The following is a 21747-nucleotide window of genomic DNA, read 5'->3' as shown; positions in this document are numbered from 1 at the left end:
GGAGCATCACTGCATGACTTGGAAAGTGGATCCTCTGTCCTTCACCTGGCTCAGCCTCTGTCTATGCCTTTCCTTCCCTTCCTTTCATCCCCAGGGTACTGCTCAAAATAAGGGAGGGAAAAACCAAGGACCATTCTTGTAGTTTCAGACTGGCCGCAAGAGCACTGGTACCCCTTGCTGCGCAGCCTATCCCAGTTGCCTGCATGGCATCTTCCTCAATTCCAGACCTAACCCAGAGGGAAGGGGATTTCATGCATCCCCAGTTGCAGATGCTGAATTTGGCAGCTTGGCTTGATATTCTTCGTGTTTCACTGTTGCAGTCATTACATTTGGGTAATCTGCTGACAGGTTACCCTCAGTCGGCCTGAGTAACAAAGTCTTGGGTCCTGCGTTGGTTGCTGCCCCTTCTTCCATGACATCAGGTCGTCAGGGGTATAAAACATGCAGCAGACTCCATTATATCAGTCTTTCTTGCCGCATGGTGCCCGCAGCAGAAGCAGATTATCTTCGTGTTTCACTGTTGCAGTCATTACATTTGGGTAATCTGTTGGCAGGTTGCCCTCAGTCGGCCTGAATTCCAAAGTCTTGGGTCCTGTGTCGGTTGCTGTCTCCTCTTCCATGACGTCAGGGGTATAAAACATGCAGCCGACACCATTTTCTTTAGTCTTTCTTGCCGCGCGGTGCCCGAAGCAGAAGCAGAAGCATTTCGCAAGTGCCGGTCGGCCGACTACTGAAATATTCGAGTTTGAGTTTCAGAACCAAAGTCTTCATAAAAGCCAAGTACCCCGTTGGGGAAACTTTTTTCTTGCTTTTTACCGATATCAGAAAAAGTTAATTGTATTACTTGTGGGAAGCAAATACCTCATAAGGATTTCCATTTATACTGTATTCCTTGCTTAGGCCCTGATCACAACGTGCCTGGCTGTCAGTTTTCTGCCAGATTTAACCAACGCACTATTAAGCGTCTGTATATTTTTGCATCAAAGTATTTTGGAAATGGATTTAACTATCCAGAAATGTCGTCTGATAGCAATCCGACTACCGGAGTACATAAAAACGCAAAGAAAAGGACAGAGAAAGGCAGTCGAGATTCAAAACTGATGACGTAGCTTCTAAGCCAGTCGCTGGTTCGCCGGTACTCAGTGAAGTGCTTTCCAAGCCCTTGATACCTGGTACCTTTGTGTCGCAGGCCTCTACCGACACCCATATGGAGTCCGGCATGCCGCAAGATACTGAGGGTATTGGACTGACGGATGTATCTCCCTCGAATGGGTCCAGAGCTGCTGAGCAGGCACCGGCTTCTGTGAGTGTATTCAGACCTCAACATTTGTATATCAAACCGATGACAGCTGCAAAATCAAAGACAAAAGCAACTTCTAAAACTAAAAAAATGACGCATGAGCCACGTGCACAGGCCTTTATGCCTAAAAAACAGATGATCAAAATGGTTGAAGACCTTATTACCTTGATCAGGGGTAGCCATCCCCCTCCAGATAAAAGGCCTAGGCAAGACGCTGATTATGAATCTTCAGATCAGGTTTCTATTTCTTTTGATCAGGAATTATCTTATTATATTCTGATGCTGAGGAGTCTATTCCGTTTGCATCTCCTCCAGAGGATTATTCATTTGGAGAAACCTTGCTTACTTTGAGAGAGCATTTTCACTGGGAGAGTCAAGACTTTTCAGAATCAAAAAAGAGGCTCAGGGATTTCCTTCATCTCCCTCAGCACAAGCCTTTGGCCATTCCCCCTGTATTAGACATTGTGTATGATGTGTTTTCGGAGTCGAGCTTGACCCCAGACTCCTTACCTCCGGCTCCCAGTAAGCCTGACAGATATTACAGGGTCCCTGACTCATAAATATTTATTTAGAAACCCTGCTGCTGATCCTGAAACTATTTCACAGGGTCCAAAGGGAGTTAAGGCTTCAACAGCAAAAAATCCTACCCACTCTTGACAGAGATTCAAGGGCACTGGACAGATGGGGAAAAAAGGTTTATACATCTGCAACCTTGGCAATTAGGGCCTTAAACTGTCAATTTCATATGCTTAAGTACCAACATGTTATGGGATTGCTGAAACAGAAAATTATGTTGATTTCAGAATATGCAGAAAATAAAGAATTGCAGGAATTATTGCATGCAGCTGAACAAGTTGGAAAGCATACTTTACAATGTGGTTTTGATTCTTTAGAGGCCTCCTGCAGGGCCGCAGTTACTGGATCTGTGATTAGGAGGCATGCCTGGTTAAAGGAACAAAATTTGCCTGATCATGTTAAAGCTAAAATGCTAGGTGCACGTTTACAGCATGATTCTCTGTTTGGTATTAAGGCAGAAGAGTTTTTAAAGAAAATGGAAGACAAAGCTAAGTTTATGCAAACTGTTAGACTTCGTACAAGTGCAGCCACCAAGATTCAGTGGACACTTGCCTACAAAAAATTGGTCCTTTCCTGTGTCAGATGGAGCTCAAAGGGGCAAATCCAGACGCCCTAAGGGTTCCAGATACCAGGCTATGACTCATACAGGTCAAAGCAATGAGGCGCATCCACCTCCAAATCTGGAGGAGATAAAGCGCAAACCTACACAAAGCAATCCCAATGACTTCCCTCTGCCTACACCAAGCACTTATCTTTTGGCAGCACCCATAGGGGTAAAATTAGCACTTTTTGCTCAAAATTGGCAGTTAATAACCCAGGACAAATGGATACTAAACATCGTATCACAGGGATACAGATTCCATTTCCACACTCTGCCAATGGCAAATGGCTGGCCAGATCTGCCAAAAGATCACTGGGCAGAGGCACAGAAACAGGTTACATCCCTCATGGATATGGGGGCCATTCAGGTAGTACCAGAACAGGAAAAAGGACAAGGTTTTTACACAACTGTTCTTGGTACCCAGAAAGGACAAGGCCTGGCGGCCAATACTGGATTTATCGATTTTGAACACATTCCTGGACATTCCAAAATTCAAAATGCTCACTTTGCAGCAGCTTCTGCCCATGCTGGGCAAGAATGCTGGGCTGGTGACTTTAGACCTAAAAGAGGCATACCTGCATGTCCCAGTAAGACAGTCGTGCAGAAGATACCTCAGATTCAAGGCTGGCTTAATGCATTACCAATTCTCTGCACTGCTCTTTGGCTTATGTACTGCGTCCAGGGTCTTTACAAAGAGCCTGGCACCAGTAATTGCATTTTGCAGACAAAGAGGTATACAGATATATCCTTACTTGGATGACTGTCTCATTCAAGCAGAGAACATCTGGCGTGTTTGAAAAGGCTTCTAACATGCCTAGGGTACACAATAAACTAAAGGAAATCTCAGTTGGTACCCTTTCAAAAGATAACATTCCTGGGTGCAAGCTTGAATACAACTGCCCAGATGGCTTACCTCACGCAAGACAAACAAAGGAAACTGACTACTTACTTCAAACTGATGGCAACAAAAACCCAATCTTCTGTGAGACAAATTCTGCAGGCTCTGGGCTTCATGGCATCCTGCATCCTACTTATTCCATATGCAAGACTGCATATGAGGAAACTTCAATGGTACCTAAAAAGATTATGGAGTCAACATTCACATCGTCTGGAAACAATGATTCCTCTCATTCCCTGCCTGCAACAGGAGTTTCTGTGGTGGGCAAAGGCCTGTCACCAAAACATGGGATGGCCCTTCACTCTACCTCTTGCCAGCCAAACCTTAACATCAGACTCATCAGATTATGCCTGGGGGGGGTCCACATGGCAGGAAGATGCATTCAGGGCATATGGGCACCAAAATAAATGCATCTTCATGTCAACCAGAAAGAGTTGCTAGCTGTTCAAAATGCCCTAACAGCCTTCAAGGACTTACTTCATCCAGGACAGCTACTGATAAAGACGGACAACACCACAGTCATGTGGTATTTAAACAAGCAAGGGGGCACCCACTCTTACCCCGTTTGCAAATTAGCCATGGTACTGTGGGACACAGCTTTGACCTACCAAATACATCTTCAAGCTCAATTCCTGCGAGGAAAACAAAACACTCTGGCAGACGATTTAAGCAGAAACCTTGTGGATCCTCATGAGTTGAAACTAGATCCACAGGTATTCAGCATAACAGAAAAATGGAGGAGCCCAGACATAGATCTATTTGACTCTCCTCAAAATTATCAATTGAAAAGATTCTGCACAAGGACTTATCACGGACAAGCATGGAAAGTGGACGCCCTATCCTTCAGTTGGAAAAACTTGTCAGTTTACGCCTTTCCTCCTCTTGACTCTTCTACCCAAGGTCCTCCTAAAAGTCAGACAAGAGAAGCCAAAGATGATATTAATTGCCCAGACTGGCCCCGCCAGTGCTGGTACCTAATCCTAAGGAACTTGTCTCAATACCCAGCTTGGACCTTGCCTCAAAGACCACAACTACTGTCCCAGCAAAACAGTCAGATCCTGCACAATCAACTGCAGACTCTGAACCTGACAGCATGGCTAATCATGTAATCATACGAACAACACCTCTCAGTAAAGCTGTGATGGATGTCATTTTGGAAGCCAGAAGGCATAGTACTAGAAAATCTTATGCTGACAAATGGAAGCAATTCTGTTCGTGGAATCAAGCACAAGGAACTGATGCAGCAGAACCACATATTCCTCAGATATTACAATACTAAACTGAGATGCTTGACAAAGGCCTAGCTCTCTTAACAATCAAAATCCATGCCTCTGCCATTTCGGCTCATTACAGTACAGAGCCACCAATCTTTTCTCATCCTTTACTAAAGCAGTATCTTAGAGGGGCCAGAAATGTAAGACCTCCTAGAAGATCACCATTACCTGCATGGGACTTCAATTATGTGTTGGAAAAGCTCATCCTGCCTCCATTTGAACCAGCCGCTACAGCTGATATAAAGTTCTTATCATGGAAGACAGCTCTGCTACTAGCAATTACTTCAGCAAGAAGAGTTTCAGAGCTACAGGCCCTCATGGCTGTAGAGCCTTTTATCATATTTTACCCAGACAGGATGTCTGAGGACAAATCCTACATTTATGCCTAAGGTTTCCAGTGTGGCTCTTAACCAAACAATTCATCTGCCAACCTTTTATCCAAATCCGCAGAACAAGGGGGACAGAATTCTTCATTCCTTGGACGTACACAGACAGCTATGATTCTACTTGAGCAGGACTAAAGCTCTAAGAAAAACTGAGCAATTACTAGTGACATATGCTGCAAGATCAGAAGGAAAGGCCATTTCAAAGGAGTCAATTTCAAAGTGGATAAGCCACTGCATCCGTTTCTGCTACTTACACCATGGTAAACCTGTGTCCAAGGGCATTAGGTCTCATTCCACCAGTGCTGCAGCTACTTCAGCAGCCTTTCTCAGAGGAGTACCAACCAAAGACATTCTAGAGGTTGCTACTTGGAGTTGTGTTCACAGCTTTGCAAAGAATTATCATTTGCCTCTCTACTCTAAGTCCAGGGCAGGCTTTGCCACTGCAGTGCTGCAGGGCCTTATAGCCGCACTTAATGCTGTTTAACTCCAGCCTCCCAAATGTAGCTTTGGGATTCTACCCAGATGTATTGACTGCAACAGTGAAACACACAGAACATAGTACAGTTGTGTACACTTACCATAAATGTAGATGTTAGAGTGTATTCACTGTTGCAGTCCAGGTTACCCTCCCGCCATCCCCCGGTCATTCTACAGTTTATCTTTCCTTCTCTGTCTTCTACAACCTATGTGTTGTATTTGCTTGTAGATGGAAGTAGTTTATATTGATGCATGTATATATATATATATATATATATATATATATATATATATATATATATATATATATATATATAAAATATTGCTACCTTTTTGGGGGCACATGACATCGGGGGAAAGAAAAACTAAAGAAAATGGCATCGGCTGCATGTTTTATAACCCTGATGACCTGATGTCATGGAAGAGGAGACGGCAACCAACGCAGGACCCAAGACTTTCAAATTCAGGCCGACTGAGGGCAACCTGCCAGCAGATTATCCAAATGTAATGACTGCAACAGTGAATATACTCGAACATCTACATTTATGGTAAGTGTAGACAACTGTACTTTCTTCGTGTTTCACTGTTGCAGTCATTACATTTGGGTAATCTGCTGGTAGGTTCCCCTCAGTCGGCCTGAATTCCAAAGTCTTGGGTCCTGTGTCGGGTTCTGTCTCCTCTTCCATGACGGCAGGTCATCAGGGGTATAAAACATGCAGCCAACACCATTTTCTTCAGTCTTTCTTGCCACACGGTGCCCGAAGCAGAAGCATTTCGCAAGTGCCGGTCAGCCGACTACTGAAATATTCGAGTTTGAGTTTCAAAACCGAAGTCTTCACTAAAGTTGAGTACCCCGATGGGGAAACTTTTTTTCTTGCTCCATACCGATAACAGATTTAACTACCCAGAAATGTCGTCAGATAGCAATTTGAGTACCGGAGTACATAAAAAACGCAAAGGAAAGGACAGAGAAAGGCAGTCGAGATACAATACCGATGACAAAGCTTCTCCTAAGCCAGTCACCAGTTCGCCCGGTACTCAGCGAGGTGCTTTCTCAGCCCCTGATACCCTCTACTTTTGAGTCGCAGGCCTCTACCAACACCCATATGGAGTCTGGCATGCCGCAGGATACTCAAGGTATTGGACCGACGGATGCATTTCCCTCAGATGGGTCCAGAGCCGCTGAGCAGGCACCGGCTTCTGAGGGTGTGTTCAGACCTCAACATTTGTATATCAAACTGACGACAGCTGCAAAACCAAAGACAAAAGCAACTTCTAAAACTAATAAAACGACGCATGAGCCACGTGCACAGGCCTCTATGCCTAAAACACAGATGATCAAAATGGCTGAACACCTTATTACCTTGATCAGGGGAACCCATCCTCCCCCCAGGATAAGAGGCCTAGGCAAGACACTGATTATGAATCTTCATATCAGGTTTCTATTTCTTCGGATTCCTCTTCTGATCAGGAATTATCTATACATCCCTATGAGGACCTTGCATACTTTGAGGGAGCATTTTCACTGGGAGAGTCAAGATTTCTCAGAATCAAAAAAGAGGCTCAGGGTTTCCTCCTTCTCCCACAGCACAGGCCTTTAGCCGTTCCCCCTGTTTTAGACATTGTGGATTATGTGTTTTTGCAGTCAAGCTTGACCCCTGACTCCTTAGGTTCGGCACCCAGTAAGCCTGACAGATGTTACAGGGTCCCTGACTTGCATAAAGTTTTATTTAGAAACCCTGCTGCTTATCCTGAAACTATTTCACAGGGTCCAAAGGGAGTTAGGGCCTCAACAGCAAAAAATCCTACACCCTCTGAGAGAGATTCAAGGGCACTGGACAGATGAGGAAAAAAGGTTTATACATCTGCAGCCTTGGCAATCAGGGCCTTAAACTGTCAATTTCATATGCTTAAGTATCAACAACATGTTATGGGATTGCTGAAACAGAAAATTATGTTGATTTCTGAATGTGCAGAAAATAAAGAATTGCAGGAATTATTGCATGCAGCTGAACAGGTTGGAAAGCATACTTTGCAATGTGGTTTTGACACCATAGTGGCCTCCTGCAGGGCTGCAGTTACTGGATCTGTGATTAGGAGGCATGACTGGTTAAAGGAACAAAATTTGCCTGATCATGTTAAAGCTAAATTGCTAGATGCACCTTTACAGCATGATACTCTGGTATTAAGGCAGAAGAGGTTTTAAAGAAAATGGAAGACAAAGCTAAGTCTATGCAAACTGTTTTCTTACAAGTGCAGCCACCAAGATTCAGTAGACACTGGCCTACAAAAAATTGGTCCTTTCCTGTGTCAGACAGAGCTCAAAGGGGCAAATCCAGACACCCTAAGGGTTCCAGATACCAGGCGCAAGATTCATACAGGTCAAAGCAATGGGGTGCTTCTACCTCAAAATCTGGAGAAGGTAAAGCTTAAACCTACAGAAAACAGTCCCAATGACTTCCCTCTGCCTACACCAAGCACTTATTTTTGGCAGCACCCTCAGTGGGAAAATTAGCACTTTTTGCTCAAAATTGGCAGTTAATAACATAGGACAAGTGGGTACTAAACATAATATCACAGGGATACAGATTCCATTTCCACACTCTGCCAATGGCAAACGGTTGGCCAGATCTGCCAAAAAATCAATGGGCAGAGGCACAGAAACAGGTTACGTCCCTCATTAATATGGGAGCCATTCAGCCAGTACCAGAACAGGAAAAAGGACAAGGGTTTTACTCAAGACTGTTCTTGGTACCCAGAAAGGACAAGGCCTGGCGGCCAATACTGGATTTATCGATTTTGAAAACATACCTGGTCATTCCAAAATTCAAAATGCTGACTTTGCAGCAGCTTCTGCCCATGCTGGGCAATTATGCTTGGCTGGTGACATTAGACCTAAAAGAGGCATACCTGCACGTCCCAGTAAGACAGTCGTGCAGAAGATACCTCAGATTCAAGGCTGACTTAATGCATTACCAATTCTCTGCACTGCCCTTTGGCTTATCTACTGCACCCAGGGTCTTTACAATGTGCCTGGCACCAGTAATTGCATTTTGCAGACAAAGAGGTATACAAATATATCCTTACTTGGACAACTGTCTCATTCAAGCAGAGAACAAGGACATTCTTCAACACCTGGCGTTTGTGAAAAGGCTTCTAACATGCCTAGGGTACACAATAAACGAAAAGAAATCACAACTGGTACCCTGTCAAAAGATAACATTCCTGGGTGCAAGCTTGAATACAACTGCCCAGATGACTTACCTCACGCCAAACAAGCAACTGCAACTGACTACTTACTTCAAACTGATGGCAACAAAAACCCAGTTATTTGGAAGACAGATTCTGCAGGCTTTGGGTTTCATGGCATCCTGCATCCTACATCCTACTGATTCCATATGCAAGACTGCATATGAGGAAACTTCAATGGTACCTAAAATGTTTATGGAGTCAACATTCTCACAGTCTGAAACAATGATTCCTCTCATTCCCTGCCTACAACAGGAATTTCTATGGTGGGCAAAGGCATGTCACCAAAACATGGAACGGGCCTTCACTCTTCCCCCTGCCAGCCAAACCTTAACAACAGACGCTTCAGATTATGCCTGGGGGGGCCCACATGGCAGGAAGATGCATTCAGGGTATATAGACCACAAAACAAATGCATCTACATATCAACCAGAAAGAGATGCTAGCTGTTCAGAATGCCCTAACAGCCTTCAAGGACTTGCTTCATCCAGGACAACTACTGATAAAGACGGACAACACCATGGTCATGTGGTATATAAACAAGCACAGGGAGCACACACTCATACCCCCTTTGCAGATTAGCCATGGCACTGTGGGACACAGCTTTGACCTACCAAATACATCTTCAGTTCCTGCCAGGAAAGCAAAATACTCTGGCAGACTATTTAAGCAGAAACCTTATGGATCCTCACGAGTGGAAACTAAATCCGCAAGTCTTCAGCATAACAGAGAAATGGGGGAGCCCAGACATAGATCTATTTGCCTCTCCTCAAAATTATCAATTGAAAAGTTTCTGCACAAGGACTTATCACAGACAAGCATGGAAAGCGGACTCCCTATTTTTCAGTTGGGAAAATCTGTCAGTTTACGCCTTTCCTCCTCTGCCTCTTCTTCCCAAGGTCCTCCTAAAAGTCAGACAAGAGAAACCATAGATGATACTAATTGCCCCAGCCTGGCCCCGCCAATACTGGTACCCAATCCTAAGGAACTTGTCTCAATACCCAGCTTGGGCTTACCTCAAAGACTGTCCCAGCAAAACAATCAGATCCTGCACAATCAACTCCAGACACTGAAACATGAAGAACATAGTACAGTTGTGTACACTTACCATAATTGTAGATGTTTGAGTGTATTTACTGTTGCAGTCCAGGTTACTCTCCCGCCATCCCCCTGTCATTCTGGAGTTGATCTTTCCTTCTCTATCTTCTACAACCTATGTGGTGCATTTGCTTGTAGATGAAGATAAAGTTCATATTGATGCATGTGTATATATATATATATATATATATATATATATATATATATATATATATATATATATATATATATATATATATATATATATATATTTTTTTTTTTGCCAACTGAGGGCAACCTGCCAGCAGATTACCCAAATGTAATGACTGCAACAGTGAACACACTCTAACATCTACATTTATTGTAGGTGTACACAACTGTACTTTCGCAAGTGCTGGTCGGCCGACTCATGAAATTTTCGTTTGAGTTTCATAACTGAAGTCTTCAACTAAAAAGCTAAGTACCCCGTTGTGGAAACTTTTTCTTGCTCCTTACCTATGTCAGTAAAAGTTAATAATTGCATTACTTGTGGGAAGCAAATATCTCAAGGATTTTCATTTGTACTGTATTTCTTGCCTAGGCCCTGACCACAGTGTACCTTGCTATCGGTTTTGTGCTAAATTTAATCAGTGCACTGTTAAACGTCTGTATATTTTTGCTTCTAAATATTTTGGCTCACGTTTTAATTTTCCAAAAAATGTCGTTGGTTAACAATCCGACTACCAGAATACCTAAAAAAACGCAAAGAAAGACAGAGACAGGGCGTTGAGGTCCAAAACCGACGACGATGCTTCTCCTAAGTCAGTCGCCAGTACTCAGTGAGGCGCTTTCGCAGCCCCTGATACCCACTACTTCTGATTCGCAGGCCTATACTGAGACCCATTCGGAGTCCGGTATGCCGCAAAATGCTTCAATTATGGAACCCGCGGATGTCTCTACCTTAGATGGGTCCAGAGCCGCTGTGCAGGCACCGGCTTCTGAGGGTGTTTTCAGGCCTACAGATTTATATATTAGACCGACGTCATCTTCAAAACTAAGGCCAAAATCTAAATGTATGTCTAAGAAACCAACACCTGGGACACGTGCAGTCCCTTATGCCTAAAAAACAAATGATCAAAATGGCTGAAGATTTTATTGCTCTGATCAAGGGTAGCCCCCCCCCCCCCCCCCCTTCTAAGAGGCCTGGGCAAGACATTGATTATGAATCTTATGAACAGGATTCTATTTCTTCCGACTCATCTAATGAACAGGATTTGTCTATACCTACTTGTGAGGACTCTGATGCAGAAGATTCCATTCCTTCTGCTTCTCCCCCAGAGGATTTTTCTTTTGGGGAAACTTTACATACCTTAACGGAACATTTCCACTGGGAAAGTCAGGATTTCTCTGAATCTAAAAAGAGACTTGGGGATTTTCTTCTTCTTCTTCTTCTTCAGCATAGGCCTTTGGCTATACCTCCTGTTCTAGACATTGTTGATGATGTTTTTTCAGAATCTATTATGGCTCCTGATTCCCTGCCTCCAGCTCCTTGTAAGCCAGACAGATACTACAGGGTTCCTGACTCCCACTAATTCCTTTTCAAAAATCCTATTGCAGATCCTGAAACCATTTCTCAGGGTCCCAAGGGCTTTAATGCCTCTACTGCTAAAAATCCTACCCCTTCTGATAGAGATTCCAGGGTGCTGGATAGATGGGGTAAGAAGGTTTACACTTCTGCAACCTTGGCAATCAGGGCTTTAAACTGTCAATTTCATAAGTTTAAATATCAACAGCATATCATGGGACTGCTTAAACAGAAAATTGTTAATTTCTGACTGTGGGGAAAATAACAGGATTTATTGCATTCAGCTGAACAAGTTGGAAAACATACTTTCCAGTGTGGTTTTGATTCTTTGCAGGCCTACTGTAACTGGGTCTATGCTAAGAAGGCATGCTTGGATCAAAGAGGAAACTCTGCCTGATCATGTTAAAGCAAAATTGGTGGATGCTCCTTTACAACAGGACCGTCTCTTTGGTAATAAGGCTGGAGAAGTTTTAAAAAAGATGGAAGATAAAGCTAAATCTATGTAAACTGTGATAGATTTCTTACAAGTGCAACCTGCAAGATTTAGTAGGCACTGGCCTACTAAGAACTGGTCCTTTCCAGTTCGTTCGAGAGCCTCTCAAGTCAAACCCAAACATTCCAAAGGCTCCAGGTTTCAGTCACAAGGGACTTTTAGAACAAAACCATGGGGTGCCTCCTCCTCCAAATCTGGAAACAGCAAGGCACCTCCCTATGGTAAACAGTCTCAATGACTTCCCTTTACACTTACCAAGCACTTACCTTTTAGCTGCCCCGTTGGGGGGAAAACTGGCACTTCATGCAAGAAACTGGCAACTTATAACCCAGGACAAATGGGTTTTAAATATAGTATCCCAGTGATACAGATTTCATTTCCACACGTTGTCAATCCCAAACAGATGGCCAGACCTGCCCCCAAATCAGTGGGCAGAGGCCTAGTAACAAGTACTGTCCCTCATGATCATGGGGGCTATTCAACCTGTACCAGAAGAGGAAAAGGGACAAGGTTTCTATTCAAGACTTTTCCTGGTACCCAGAAAAGACAAATCATGGTGTCCAATTCTGGACCTATCTAAACACATTTCTGGACATTACAAAATTCAAGATGCTGACTCTTCAACAGTTACTTCCTGTGCTAGGCAAAGATGTCTGGTTGGTAACTCTAGACTTAAAAGAGGCTTACGTGCATATCCCAATCAGGGAATCTTGCAGAAGATACCTCCGCTTCAAAGCAGGCTATTTGCTTCACCAGTTCTCTGCACTGTCCTTTGCTTATCTACTGCGCCCAGGGTCTTCACACAGTCCCTGGCTCCAGTAATTGCATTTTGCAGGCATAGAAATATTCAAATATATCCATACCTGGACGATTGTCTAATTCAGGCAGAAAACAAGGACATTCTTCTGAAACATCTGGCGTTTGTAAAACGGGTTCTAACTTGTCTAGGGTACACCATAAATGGAAAAAAAATCACAACTGGTACCCTCTCAAAATATTTCATTCCTGGGTACAAGCTTGAATACAACTGCCCAGATGGCTTACCTTATGCCAGGAAAAGCAAATTCATTTGGTAACTTACTTCAAACAGGTGGCCACAAAAACCCTGCTATATGCAAGACAAATTCTGCAAGCCTTGGGGTTCATGGCCTCCTGCATTCTTCTAATTCCATATGCAAGACTGCATATGAGGAAACTTCAGTGGTACTTAAAAAGTTTATAGAGTCAACATTGTCACAGCCTGGAAACAATGATTCCTATCATACCTTGCCTGCAACTAGAGTTCCTATGGTGGGAAGAGGCCTGCCACCAAAACAAGGGACTGCCGTTCACTCCACCCCCTACAGGCGCATCAGACTATGCTTGGGGGCTCATCTGGCAGAGAAGTGCATTCAGGGCAAATGGAGCCCAAATCAAATGCACCTTCATAGCAATCAAAAAGAGATGCTAGCTGTACAGAATGCACTGACAGCCTTCAAGGACTACCTTCATCCAGGACAATTAATGATAAAGACAGACAACCAAAAACAATTCCCCTGCACACAGAGAGTGTTGCACGGCCAAAATGAACAAAACCAAAAATGAACAGCCAGCAACAAAAAGCTGTGGAAATAAGGTTTATTAAGTCATAACTTCAAATAACAGGCCGGTTTCGGCTTGGATTTCACCTAGCCTTCATCAGTGTAACTTTACAAAAAAACAATTGAAGTCATATATACCTTTGAATTAATTAGCAACAAAAAGTGATTGGAGAACTCATAAATATTAATATAAATATTCATAAATGTTCATTCAATCCAGGATGAAAAAGCGAGCCCAGTTTAACAATCCATTTTTTCTCCTTAATATTCAATTTGCTATGCATATTCATTTGCCCACCTTCTTTCCTAATCCCCAGAACATGGGGGAAAGGATTCTTCACACTCTAGATGTGCACAGAAAGTTCAGATACTATCTGGACAGGACTAAATCCTTCAGAAAGCCTGATCAGTTGCTGATTAGCTTTGCTACAGTGGCAGAAGGCGAAGCCATTTCCAAGCAAGCCATTTCCAAATGGATAGCACACTGCATCCATTTCTGCTACAAACAGCATGGTATGCCTCTCCCCCAAGGGTCTCAGGACACACTCCACCAGAGCAGCCTCCACCTCTGCAGCTTTCCTCAAGAGGAGTCCCCACCATGTCCATCCTGGAGGCTGCCACCTGGACATCTATTTACACTTTCACCAAGCATTGCCACCTGCCTCTTTTCTCCAAATCCAGGGCAGGGTTTGCCTCCGGAGTCTTGCAGGGCATCCTAGCCAGCCCCTAGCTTCCTTCACTGCCTCCACCCATTTCTTCTGCTTTGGGAATCTACTCAAATGTAATTACTGCGTCAGTGAAACACTGAGAACATAGTACAGTTGTGTACACACCATAAATGTAGATGTTATTGTATTCACTGTTGCAGTCCTGGTTTCCCTCCATCCATCCCCCTTTTTTATCTTTCTTCTTTTGTTATCATTCTTCCTTGTTCTCCTTTCCTTACAAGGGACATATTGGTATTTTTTTCCACTGATGGTGGTCTTCCACCAGAACATGGCCTCCTACTTTGGGGTCTCCTGACAGGTTAGGGCAAGAAAAACTGATGTAATGGTGTTGGCTGCCTTACTTTATATCACTGATGACCTGATGTCAGTCCTCAAGCGACAGCAACAGATGCAGAAATACTAAGTCTCTGATATTTGGGCTGACTGAGGGCTACCCTGGCAGGGATAACCTAAATGTGATGACTGCAACAGTGAATACACTCGAACATCTACATTTATGTTAAGTGTACACAACTGTACTTTGTAACCCTGCTGCAGTTTAGACACCTTTTTTCAGCGGATGTGTTGAACATTGAGAGGAGGCTAGGAAGCATGCTGTAAAGAAATGTTGCCTAGCCAAGTGACCAAGGTTTCCCCTATGGTGCCAGAGGAGGAGTCAAAGCCACAGGTCAGCACCAGTATTGTTGAGTCCGCAATACTGTCATCTGTACAGTTGAGGCTGGATTTGTATATTGCAGTTGTATCGATCTGCATATCTATAGACTGTTTTTTGGCCTCACTCTTCCCTGTTGAACAGTTCACAAGGGAGTGCTGCATTTGAGACCACCTAGAAACGTGTTGCATACCATTTTCTTTTGAAAAGCTGGCACAGGCCTACTTTGGCACCCTTCAAGTTTGACTTGTAAACCGGCCCTTTTTCTGTACTAGTGCATCAGCTAGAATCTGAATTGTAGTCCTTGATGTGCCAAAAGTTTTTCCTTATCTTCCTTAAGGAGAGAGACTGCACACAAGCCTTTCCTTCGTGTCTAAAGTGTTCAGTGTGGCATTTTTTAACTAGTTTATACAGCTACCAGTTTTTACAAATCCACAAAATAAAGCTGAAAGAATCCTTCATTCTTTGGATGTCTGTAGGCAAGTAAGATAACATATGGATTGAACAAAAACTATAAGCAGAAATCAATTTTGTGTCTCATACATCTAAAAGAGGTTAGCCAGATGTTCTTCATCTCACATTGCTGCAGTCCTTACACTAGGGTAGTCCGCTGTCCTCGGTCGGCCCGAATATCAAAGTATAAGGCTGACGTCGGTCAGGGCGCATTTGTCTGACGTCAGGACGTCAGGGTACAAATGCGCATGACCGACGTCATATCCTCAGTCTTTTTTGCCGCATGGTCCGATGCAGAAGCAGTATTGCAAGTGCCGGTTGGCGTTCTGAGATTTTTCGATTTAGAAGTTTCAGACCGAGTTCAAAGTTGGCTAAGTACCCCGTTGGGGAATATTTTAGTTTTTTCTTGCCTCAGTCATTTACCGGATGTCAGTTAGACCAATTTTGGATTTATCTATCCTCAACACTTATCTGGACATTCCCAAGTTCAAAATGTTGACGTTGCAGCAGCTTTTACCTCTGCTGGGCAAAGATCATTGGATGGTAACTTTGGATCTCAAGGAGGCTTACCTTCATGTTCCTATCAGACTAAGTTGCAGAAAGTATCTGCGTTTTCAAGCTGGGAATTCTCACTATCAGTTCTCTGCATTGCCCTTTGGCTTATCTACTGCGCCCAGAGTGTTCACGAAAGTTCTGGCTCCAGTGATAGCTTTCTTCAGACTAAAAGGAATACAGATCTATCCTTATTTGGACGACTGCCTAATTCTGGCTCAAGGAAGAGAAGAGCTCCTTCATCATTTGGAATATGTGATAGCAGTGCTAAGATGCCTAGGGTATTCTGTGAACGAAATAAAGTCCAGTCTAGTACCCTCTCAAGACATGTGCTTTCTGGGTGTGAGACTGAATACAGCATCCCAGATGGCCGTTTTAACCCCGGACAAACAAAAGAGTCTATCCCTTTACTCCCATCAACTATCTCATCAGTCCGGGCTGACTGCAAGGACAGTCCTTCAAGCCTTAGGGTTCATGGCATCTTGTATTCTGGTGCTTCCCAATGCCAAACTGCATATGAGGAAGCTACAATGGTATCTCAAAAATGTATGGACACAGCACTGCCAGGATCTGGACACTGTCATTCAAATAATACCTTGCATTCAAAAGGAATTTTTGTGGTGGGCTCAGGAATGTCACCTAAACAAGGGACTCTCTGTGACCCGGCCAGAGGCGAGTCAGATTTTAACGACAGATGCCTCAGACAAAGCTTGGGGAGCTCATCTAAATGGAAAGTGGATACAAAACAAGTGGCCTGTCAGACTACAACATCTACATATCAACATGAAGGAGATGTTAGCAGTCCAGTTTGCATTAATTGCTTTCAAGGAATTACTTCTTCCAGGGCAGGTGTTGATTCTAACAGACAACACAACTGTCATGTGGTACATCAACAAGCAAGGGGAACGCATTCTTATCCTCTATGCAGGTAAGCAATGATTTTGTGGGAGACTGCTCTCAGTTTACAGCTCAATCTTCAGGCAAGGTTTCTGCCAGGAGCACAGAACTCCTTAGCAGATGTGTTGAGCAGACGAATTATGGATCCCCACGAGTGGAAATTGGATCCTCATGTATTTCAGAAATTGACAGTGTCATGGGGAACTCCAGACATAGATCTGTTCGCTTCTCCACTAAACCATCAGCTGCCAAAGTTTTGCACAAAAAAGGTTTCATCCCACAGCTTGGAGAGTGGATGCTCTTTCTTTCAATTGGAGCAATCTTCATGTGTATGCCTTTCCACCTCTGCCTCTCCTCCCAAAGGTACTTCTAAAAGTCAGACAGGACAAGCCAAGGATGATCTTAATAGCTCCGGATTGGCCTCGACAACACTGGTACCCATTACTGAGAAGTCTGGTACGGAAGCCTCCATGGCCTTTGCCTTCGATTCCACACCTGTTGTCGCAGGAGGACAGCCATTTGCTAAATGTCAAGCTTCACTCTCTGCACCTAACAGCCTGGCATGTTCTGTTTTGAGCCATAGTGGGCCTCCACTTCCTCAGCAAGTTTTGAATGTTATTTTGGAAGCTAGGAGGCCTAGTACAAGGAAAGTGTACGCAGACAAATGGAAGAGATTTTTGTTTTGGAGTGCAGCAAAAGGTTTTGATGTTTCTGAGCCTAATTTGTGTGTGGCTCTTCAATATCTTACTGAGTTACTCGACAAAGGTTTGTCTTTCTCTTCTATTAAAGTTCATGCTGCAGCAATTTCAGCTCACTATGATTGCAACCCACCATTGTTTTCTCATCCTTTGTTCAAGCAATTTCTTAGAGGGGCAAAGAATATAAGACCCCCACGAAGAGCTCCTACTCCTGCTTGGGATATCAATTTTGTGTTGGAGAAACTCACTCTACAACCTTTTGAGCCTGCAGCTACTGCTGAGTTGAAATATTTATCATGGAAGACTGCTTTTTTGTTGGCCATTACCTCTGCAAGAAGGGTTTCTGAATTACAGGCCCTTATGGCGGTTGAGCCTTTCTTGATTTTCCATAAGGATAGGGTATCATTACGTACTAATCCTTCCTTTATGCCTAAGGTGGTTTCTAGTGTGGCTTTAAACCAAACTATTCATTTGCCTACTTTTTATGCAAATCTCCAAAATAAAGGGGAAAAGATTTTGCACACTTTAGATGTCCACAGGCAGTTGCGTTATTATTTGGACAGAACTAAAGGGTTCAGGCAGTCTCAGCAGTTGTTTGTTTCTTTTGCTTTGAGTTCTCAGGGCAAGCCTGTATCAAAACAAACTATTTCTAAGTGGATTGGGTTTTGCATTGCTTTCTGTTATTCCCATCATGGCAAGGAGATTCCAGCTGGGATTAGGCCTCATTCCACTAGGGCTACTGCCACTTCAACAGCTTTTTGAGGGAGTGGCAACCAAGGATATTTTGGAGGCAGCTACTTGGAGTTCTGTGCATACTTTCTCTAGGCATTATCACCTGCCACTTTACTCTAAGTCCAGGGCTGGTTTTGCCACTGCTGTTTTGCAGGGTATTTTGGCAGCTCCTGCTTCCTTGTAGTTAGCCATCCTCCCTTACCTCTGCTTTGGGATTCTACCCAAGTGTAAGGACTGCAGCAATGTGAGATGAAGAACATAGTACAGTTTTGTACCTACCATAAATGTAGATGTTCGAAGATCCACATTGCTGCAGTCCAATTTACCCTCCCTCCTTCCCCTCTGTAGTTAGAGGTGGTTGTGTGGGTTGGGTTGTACTTTTTGTGTATATTGTATATATTGTACATATAGTTAGTGCAAGGGTGGTTGGTTGGTTGTTTGCTGTCTTGGTTTTGACCTTTATTTTTAGGGTCTTCTGACATCTGGGGCAAGAAAAGACTGAGGATATGACGTCAGTCATGCGCATTTGTACCCTGACGTCCTGACGTCAGACAAATGCGCCCTGACCGACGTCAGCCTTATACTTTGATATTCGGGCCGACCGAGGACAGCGGACTACCCTAGTGTAAGGACTGCAGCAATGTGGATCTTCGAACATCTACATTTATGGTAGGTACAAAACTGTACTTTTTCTGTGTTCAAGTAGATGGCTGTTTGCATATCAGCCTGCTACTCTGCCCAAGGCAGAATACTTTGGGGGCAAGTTACGTCACCTGCTGTGATGGTTATGGTTGCTGCTGTAGCATGTCTAAGAAGGTTGACTAACCAGCTCATCCCAGAGGCATGTACACACTTTTTCCTAAAATTATAAATTGGATATCCCCTCCAAAAGCAAGGTAGACTTTGCTCCTTTTATTCTGTGGGTTTTCCTGCAGCCTCTTCCAGGAAATATTGTACCACCCAACAGCCAGTAACTCCAGGAATTCTCCCAAGGGTTAATGACTACTGCAGCAATTATCCATATGATGAGCATAGTATAGTTGTGGTTGTGTAAGTAATTAACCATAATTGTCAGTGTTCAAAAAGGATGGTTGTTTCTTTCCTCTCACTCATCGTTCCCACTTTTCTGGTTTGGGTTTCCTAGAGCTGGTGTGTGTAACAAATCACTCCGTCTTTCTCTTTTCACTTCAAGTACAAGGCCCAGTATAAGACTTTTAATCTTCTCATCTGAGAATGCTTTGAGTGCTGGCATACCACAGAGCCGCCTTACCCTAAAACAGATGGTCCAGGGATGTGGAGGCACATTGTAATGGGAATCTAGCCTGAGGTAGGAGTAGGGCTAAGATTCAGAAGTGGGGAGAGTCTACTGTTTGTAAGATGAGCAAAAAAGAACCGTTTGTGTGAGGAGACGTCACTCTTGTACTGGGAATGTACTGATGTCTCATGAATGCAAACATCTGCCTGACTCAGAGGGGGAAGTGTGCAGAGCTGTGGGGGTTAGACCAGGCATCAGGCTTTCTGTGGCACAAATCCCCAAAGGCTGTGCCTGTTGCTGTAATATGATCCTATTTGAACATCTACTGTTATAAGTTCCTTACACAATTGCGCTATATCAGATATGATGTCATGACTACAGAATCCGTCGGCAGTCTTTGGCTTTAGTACACAGTGCATTTAGTTTCCATTGGAGTTAAGGCGAGCTGCTCCTTCATCTGTCTTCATTCTGCACAGGAGCATTCAAAATCTTCTGGTAGACCTACAGAGTCGATAGCCACATCCTTAATTTATTTTTCTTTTTTGACACAGCATTCTCCAATAGGACTGAATGCTCTGAATAATTGCTAGGTGCATGCATTCAAGTTTTTTCCATTCTGCAGTTCATTCCTATTAGTTTAACCCATTCAAATGAGTTAGTTTCAAAATATATCACTATATCATAACATTTATAGTGCAGTTTGCCCAAATCTGCAACTTTTTCCATCAGAAACAAAAATGCTACTTAGAATTTTCTAGATTCTGTTGTATCACAAAAACAAGTTCAGTTTTGTAAATTCTATATAAATTGGGAAGTACAGATTTATCCTCTGCCAAAGGTTGCACAATTTGAACAGTGGAATTGTGGGCTATTTGTTTTGATTTCTAGACTGTAAACTAATATGATGTTTTTTAATTGTTTAACAGCAGACTTGTTAATATTTTCACAGAAGAAAATGCAGAGCCTGAGCTGGAGGATGATAATGATGATGATTTGGAGACTGAGATAGATGGAGATGATGAGACACCAATAGAAATTGATACCCAAACAGCAATACATCAAGAAATACCAATAACACCACCACCACCTGCTAAGAAGCGAAGGGGAAGACCACCTGGTAAAGCTAATCAACCAAAAATATCCCAACGTAAGTCAAGTTTTTTACTCACTTTTGGTGGAACAAGATTTCATAGGTTTAGACTAATGCAGCTGAAGGAATGCAACAAAAATGTTAATGTCAGTCATTAATTCAGAATTTGACACTTTTCCATTTTGCTGAATTATCTTGTGTATATACGTATTTTTAGGTTACATAGTTGGTATTTCTTATGGAAAGAAATGTTTATTTTGGTGTATAAGTTAGTATATTTTGTTAGAATGTTTATAGCATCAGTAAATAGTAATGTGGCACTGTTTGTAATTGTACTGTTCAGTATTTTACCTTTTCAATGTAGCAAACTTGTTTTTATTGTTTTCCATTAGCTTTTCAGGCCATGGTCTATTTTGTTGCTCTAGGATTTCTTTCTCATTGATACATAAGTAATTTTCAGTGCTGGGCTACTTACAATGCTCTTAACACTCAAAGCAGGGAAGACAGGAGATTAGAGGGAAGGAGGACAAGACCATCGAGTCCTTTTCCATCCGAGGTCTTACTAATTCATAGCAATAAAAGGACCTCATAGGTGTCCAAGACCCAGATCTGCAGTGTACCATTGAAGGATTAGAGTAGTTTTTTTTTTTTTATTTGCTTTTGTGGGGACTTTTGTTGGATTTTGAATAGCTTACTTGTTCAAGGACATAGCTTTACAGGCTTGATAGCCAGAGGTTTACTGAGTTCAGTTTTCTTAAGATGTTCTTCGTGTTTCACTGTTGCAGTCATTACATTTGGGTAATCCTGCTGGCAGGTTGCCCTCAGTCGGCCTGAATTCCAAAGTCCTGGGTCCTGCATCGGCCGCTGTTGCCCCTTCCCTGACGTCAGAGGTATAAAAGATGCGGCTGATGCCATTTTCTTTAGTCTTTCTGCCGTGTGGTGCCCGAAGCAGAAGCAGTTTGCAAGTGCCGGTCGGCCGACTCCTGAGATTTTCGAGTTTGAATTTCAGATCCGAAGTCTTCTATAAAGCTAAGTATCCCATTGGGGAAACTTTTTTCTTGCTCCAGACCTATGTCAGAAAAAGTTAATAATTGTATTTCTTGTGGGAAGTAAATACCTCATAAGGACTTTCATTCGTACTGTATTCCTTTCCTAGGCCCTGACCATAACGTTCCAGGTTGTCGGTTTTGTGCTAGATTTAACCAACACACTATT

The 21747-nt window shown here is 43.1% G+C and overlaps 1 protein-coding gene across 4 annotated transcripts in view; it reads left to right on the top strand.

Annotated features, from left to right (window-relative positions):
- Positions 1-21747, top strand: part of CTCF (CCCTC-binding factor) — a 2058695-nt gene that overhangs the window by 1915938 nt on the left and 121010 nt on the right. For all 4 annotated transcript variants that reach the window (XM_044081452.1, XM_044081454.1, XM_044081451.1 and 1 more), the window contains one exon: positions 20392-20589. In XM_044081452.1, the coding sequence (XP_043937387.1) occupies positions 20392-20589 (198 nt within the window). The remainder of the gene's footprint in view (positions 1-20391; positions 20590-21747) is intronic.

The sequence above is a fragment of the Protopterus annectens genome, chromosome 8.part0 (genome assembly GCF_019279795.1).
Source record: "Protopterus annectens isolate FY-2018-M chromosome 8.part0, PAN1.0, whole genome shotgun sequence".
Classification (NCBI taxonomy): domain Eukaryota; kingdom Metazoa; phylum Chordata; order Ceratodontiformes; family Protopteridae; genus Protopterus; species Protopterus annectens.
This window is presented reverse-complemented; position numbering and strand designations above follow the sequence as displayed.